This window comes from Alligator sinensis, unplaced genomic scaffold (genome assembly GCF_000455745.1).
Source record: "Alligator sinensis unplaced genomic scaffold, ASM45574v1 scaffold73_1, whole genome shotgun sequence".
NCBI classification, from domain to species: Eukaryota; Metazoa; Chordata; order Crocodylia; family Alligatoridae; genus Alligator; species Alligator sinensis.
In genome coordinates, this window is record NW_005841838.1 from 5,364,599 (window position 1) to 5,370,279 (window position 5,681).

Sequence of the window (5,681 nt, forward strand, 5' to 3'; positions counted from 1 at the left end):
AAGGAGAGCTCTTCATATAATCAATTTTGCACTTACCATTTTTCCGTTCTTTGAGGGGGGGTAAGTACTGATTGGGCTGCAATGAGAGTTCCTGAAATTCATGAGCAACTGCTTCACTATGAGGACTAGGAGCAAGACGTGTTAATGATCCTGAATCATCCTCAGTGTCTGCTGTCCCTAAGTGATCCATTGTGTCCAAATGGCTGAAGAAAGGGAAAGCAAGTGGCCTCTTAATCACAGCAGGTTGACAAAACTGATAAGGGGGAAAGGAAAAAAAAAGACATCAGGTAACCAAATGTAGATGTTCAGAAGGTAGAACAATTACTTAATGCTTAATGTGTTTCAAGGCCATCTAACATTCATCACACAACAAAACACATTCTCCACAACAAAACTTTTTATACCAAATAAAAGCTGTACTGTGCAACTCTTTTAATAAGGCTCTGAGATTATGATTTTTGAACTTTGGTCCACGGATGACAAGTGCTCTGTGTAGCTCTTGCTGGTAGTCTCCAGAAAGCCAACAGGTCATATGATCATTATAGAATCAGAAAATTAGGGTTTGAAGAGACCTCAGGAGGTCATCTAACCCAGCATTTCTCAACCTGTGGCTCATGACCCAAAAGTGGGTTGTAAGAATATATGAAATGGTTGCAAACAAACTTTAAAAATGGATCAAACTCTAAAGGAGACTCCATTTTTAAAGGAGAAAAAAAATGGGAAACAATGGCTGTTCGGAGCTGCTGGGCTCCTTTCCACCCCCGTGCCCCATACACCCACCTCCTACCCCACACACTGAGGGGCGAGAGCCTGGGGGTGGGGGGCACTAGGTTGGGACTAGCCTCGAGTGTTTACAAATGGGTCCTGGTACAATAAAAGGTTGAGAACTACTGATTTAGTCCAACCCCCTGCTCAAAGCAGGACCATCCCCAACTAGAACATCCCAGCCAAGGCTGTCTATCTTGGTCTTAAAAACCTCCAAGAATGGAGAGTCCACAGCTTCTCTGGGTAACCTGTTCCAGTGTTTTACCAACCTCCTGATGAGAGAGTTTTTCCTTAATATCTAACTTAAACTTCCCTTGCTACAACTTGAGACCATTGTTCCTTGTTCTGTCATCTGCCCCCACTGAGAACAATCCAGCTCCCTCCTCTTTGGAACCATCCTTCAGGTAGTTGAATGCTGCTAGTTAATCCCTTCCCTGTCTTCTCTTTTCCAGACTAAATAAGCACATTATGATTTGCCTCCTTGTTTTGTCTAAATTTAAAGAAGCAAACACTTAATTTCTTGCATATCACTCCCCCTCCCACCCAATGAGATATGCATCTTGTTTTTGGAAGGTAAAATGAAGACAAAAGATCTGCTCTTAAAAATACCAGGAAGTATTTTCACAGGGAAAACACAGACATCTTCAGTAAGAGGGGAGCCAAAACTTGTGGCTGCTCTTGTTAAGTCAGTTGCAAGATGTGGCAGGCAGTTTGAGAAGACAGCCTAGCACAGGGGTCAGCAACATTTTTGGGCAGAGTGCCAAAAACACTGGCAACTTCAACTTGTAACATGTTGGAGCGCCTGGGGCGAATGGCGGGGAAGCCACGAAGGGTCTGATCCTTGTTGTGGCCATGTAGCCCTGGCCCCTTCCCTGCCATCCACCCAAAGGCATGCATGCCAAGCAAAATGTCTTTGAGCGCCACATTCTGGCACCCATGCCAGGGATTGCCTACCCCTGGCCTAGCACTTCAGCTCCAGCAAAATTTGCCCTCAAGTTTAGTGGTGATGCTACTGGCTGAGCCAAACCACCCTGCCAGACTCTCAAACTGGGTGGTCAGGTAGCAGAACCTGTTGAATCAGCTGAGGGCCCAGTGCTGCTGGAGTGGAACTGCTTAGTCCCTCTTCTCAAAACAGGCCTCTGGTACCAACTGCCATAGTTAAAATTAGAGGAGCACTCTAATCATTGGTCCTATATCGGATCGGTACCAATATAAAAAAAAATTTGCTCTATCAGATATCGGCCCGATGGGGCCAATAATTTGGCTGATAAATGTCCGTGCTGCACTCAGCTGCCTCTAGCTGCTAAATTGGAAGGAGAGGGAGGAGGGAAGGGGCGTGGGGGCAGCAGATCAACACCCCCTATGGTGAGGGAGGCAGGGGGCAGGGGCAGGCACTGCCCATGGGGGGACTGTGTGGGGCTCTTCTTGGTAAGGGCTAGGATCGCACTGGGCACCAGCAGCACTGGGAGGACACTACATCCACCCCAAATTTTGCTGGAGCTCTGTTCCCAGCCCTGCACCACCAAGAACAGCCTGGATCCATGTCCTGCCTCCATCCATGCGCTGGGAAGAGTTGAGGCTGAGCCACGCAGCTGGCATCAGTGGCGGCACTGGGAGTGGAGCCAAGATGAAATTTAGGGCGACTGCAGCCCCCTCCCAGCTCCCACTCTGAGCCCAGCCCCACCGAGAAGAGCCCCGGAGTGGGAGCTGGTGGCACTGGAGCCACCCCAAATTTCGCCATAGATCCGCTCCCAGCGCCACCATGGCCACCAAGTTGCCCAGCTCAGCCTTGGCTCTTCCCAGAGCATGGGTGGAAGCAGGACAAGGATCTGGGCTGCACCAGGTGGTGCAGGGCTGGGATTAGAGCTGTGGCGAAATTTGGGATGGATGCAGCATCCTCTCAGTGCAGCTGGTGCCCACTTCAAGACCAGCACCTGCCAAGAAGAGGCTCCAGCCTGCCCACCCGTCCTGCACAGATCCAAGTGGCGCCCCTCCCCCACTGTCCTGGGGTGCCTAGAGCTGCCCCCTCCATGCAGCGTGCCTCCGTCCTGCCCCCCTGGGTAGCACCTGCCTCCTCCCTCCCTCACCGTGAGAGGCATTGATCTGTACCCCCATGCCCCTTCCCTCCCGCCTCCTCTTCTACCACATGAGACTTACCAGCTGGATGCAGCTGTATCAGATCAGTATCAATTGATATGCCTCCTTAAATATCAGCTATCAGTATCTACCCCCAGAATCTCTACTGGTGCACCCCTACTTAAAAATTCTTAACAGTTTCAAATATATTTTTATTTTCACTCACTTTAAAAAAAACTTTCTGAATTCTCAGTTTTGGACCCCAGACAAGACAGAAATTTGGGGAAAAATTTTCCTTTAGCCTTTCTCGAGTTCCCCACTATAAAACTATTGTTACACTTTCCCTATCTACAGACACTCAGAACTGAGAACTACCTGAACTTCGGGATCTGGGGGAACGCCTATTCACCAGAGCGCCCCATGGGATGACAAGGTCGAGTGTTCACAAACTTCTCCAGGACTGTTTCAGCCTGGACATAAGGAAGAACTTCTTTACAGTCCGAACCCCCAAGGCCTGGAACAGCCTGCCGCCAGAGGTGGTGCAAGCACCTACTCTGGACTCCTTTAAGAGTCAACTGGACATTTATCTTGCTGGGATCCTGTGACCCTAGCTGACTTCCTGCCCCTCGGGCAGGGGGCTGAACTCGATGATCTTCCAAGGTCCCTTCTAGCCATAATGTCTATGAAATGCATACATCTACTAGAGATGAGGAAGACTGAGGACAAACAAACAATGGCTAAATAACAACATTATAAGAAATGTAATAAAAACACTGACTTTTTCATAACAGATAATATTATCAGAGCTTAATATCTCTCTGCCCAAATTTGACTAGTATGTTATATTAAACTAAAAAGTGAAAGACTGAATAAAGCCCATGATAAAGTAGCATGCTTTTCCTGTGGAACCCCAAAATGGAGTTAAATTTCCGTCCCAGCTATTTGAATGAGCTACTAATGACATATGCAAGAAACACTTTAAACTACTTAGGCAGTAAAAAAAGAGCATTTTGTTGCCTCAGGCTTACAGAAAACCCATCCAACCAGTTTACCACACCCCACAGGACAATAAGATACATCTCTTCTGTAGAGCTGAGCAAAATGGCAGCTCCTTGTTTTAACAAAAATGTATCTCATATCAGTAATACCAGGCTGTCCTTTACTATCCGATAGACAAATTTAAATAGGTCCCTCTTTAGATTAACAACTTTGCTGATGTTTATTAAAAATACATAAAAACATACGAACTCTGACATAATTTTGCCAAACTTTACATCATATCACGGTAGCACTCTATTGGTGTTGATGCTTAATGGTGCCAGGCCTTACACAAGACACATGATACAAACATGGTTATAGTTTTGTTATAAAGTACTAAGGAACACCATTCACACCTCTACTTTGACCCATCTGAACATGTACCTGGAACACAAAAAGATTATTATGAAGATGGTCTTTATCAAGCAAACATTAAGGCAACAGCAACAGAAAATGAGAAAAGAACATAGAAAAATGCTTATCAGAGAAGTAAATAAAGCAGAGGACAGATAAGTATATAGCTAGGTAAAACCAATAAGGGAAGGAATAAAATGGGAGAAGCAAAAAGTAAAGAGATTAACTAGTAGTTTTTAAATTCACCTTTACAGCAGAAAAACAAATCAATAAGGGTTGGACAGATCGTCTCTAGACAATTCCTGCTTTTTAAATCATAGAAAATTAGGGATGGAAGGAACTTCAGGAGGTCACATTTACTCCAATCCCCTGCTCAAGACAGGACCACCCCCAACTAGATCATCTCAGCAAAGCACTGTCTAGCTGGGTCATAAAAACCTCCAAAGATGGAGCTTGCACCACCTCTATGGGTAACCTGCTCCAGTGTTTTATTACCCTTCTAGTAAGAAAATTCTTCCTAATATCTAATTTAAACTTCCCGTGCTACAACTTGAGACCATTGCTCCTTGTTCTATCTATCACCACTGAGAACAGTTTAGCTCCATCCTCTTTCAAACCCCACTTCAGGTAGTTGAAGGCTGCTATTAAATCTCCACTCAGTCTTCTCTTCTCTAGACTAAATAAGCCCAGTTCCCTCAGTCTCTCCTCATAAGTCATGTCCACCAGCCCTCTTACCATTTCTGTGTCCCTCCACTGCACTCTCTCCAATTTGTCCACATCCTTTCTGTAGTGGGGGACCCAAAACTGAACACAGTACTCCAGGTGTGGCCTCACCAGTGCTGAATAGAGGGGAATAATCAGTGCAGCCCAGAAAGCCATTAGCCTTCTTGGCAACAAGGGCACACTGCTGGCTCATATTCAACTGACTGTCCACTGTAAACCTCAGGTCCTTTTCTGCAGAGCTGCTGCTCAACCAGTCAGCCCCCAGCCTGTACTGATGCATGGGATTGTTCTGTCCTAAGTACAGGACTTTACACTTGTCCTTGTTGAACCTCTTGACTTTCTGGCTCAATCTTGCAATTTCTCTAGGTCCCCCTGAATCCTAGTCCTACCCTCCAGAATATCTACTACTCCCCACAGCGTCGTTTCAGCTGCATACTTGCTGAGGCTGCAGTCTATGCCATCTTTTAGGTCACTGATGAAGACACTGAACATAACCAGCCTCAGGACCAACCCCCGGGGCACTGCATTTGATACTGGCTACTAGGGCTGTGCGAAACAAGCCTTATTCGATTTAGATTTGGCCTGAATCAGGGACAGCAATTTGATTCACTATCCCTGATTTGATTTTCATAGATTCATAGATGCTAGGGTCGAAAGGACCTCAATAGATCATTGAGTCCGACCCCCTGCATAGGCAGGAAAGAGTGCTGGGTCTAGATGACACC

General features: G+C 46.2%; 1 protein-coding gene across 1 annotated transcript in view; it reads right to left on the reverse strand.

Moving 5' to 3' along the window:
- MKL2 (MKL1/myocardin like 2) overlaps nucleotides 1–5,681 on the reverse strand; it is a 204,287-nt gene that overhangs the window by 107,768 nt on the left and 90,838 nt on the right. Inside the window, 1 exon segment of the mRNA XM_025203442.1 lies at nucleotides 37–253. Within this exon segment, the coding sequence (XP_025059227.1) occupies nucleotides 37–190 (154 nt within the window). The 5' untranslated portion in view covers nucleotides 191–253.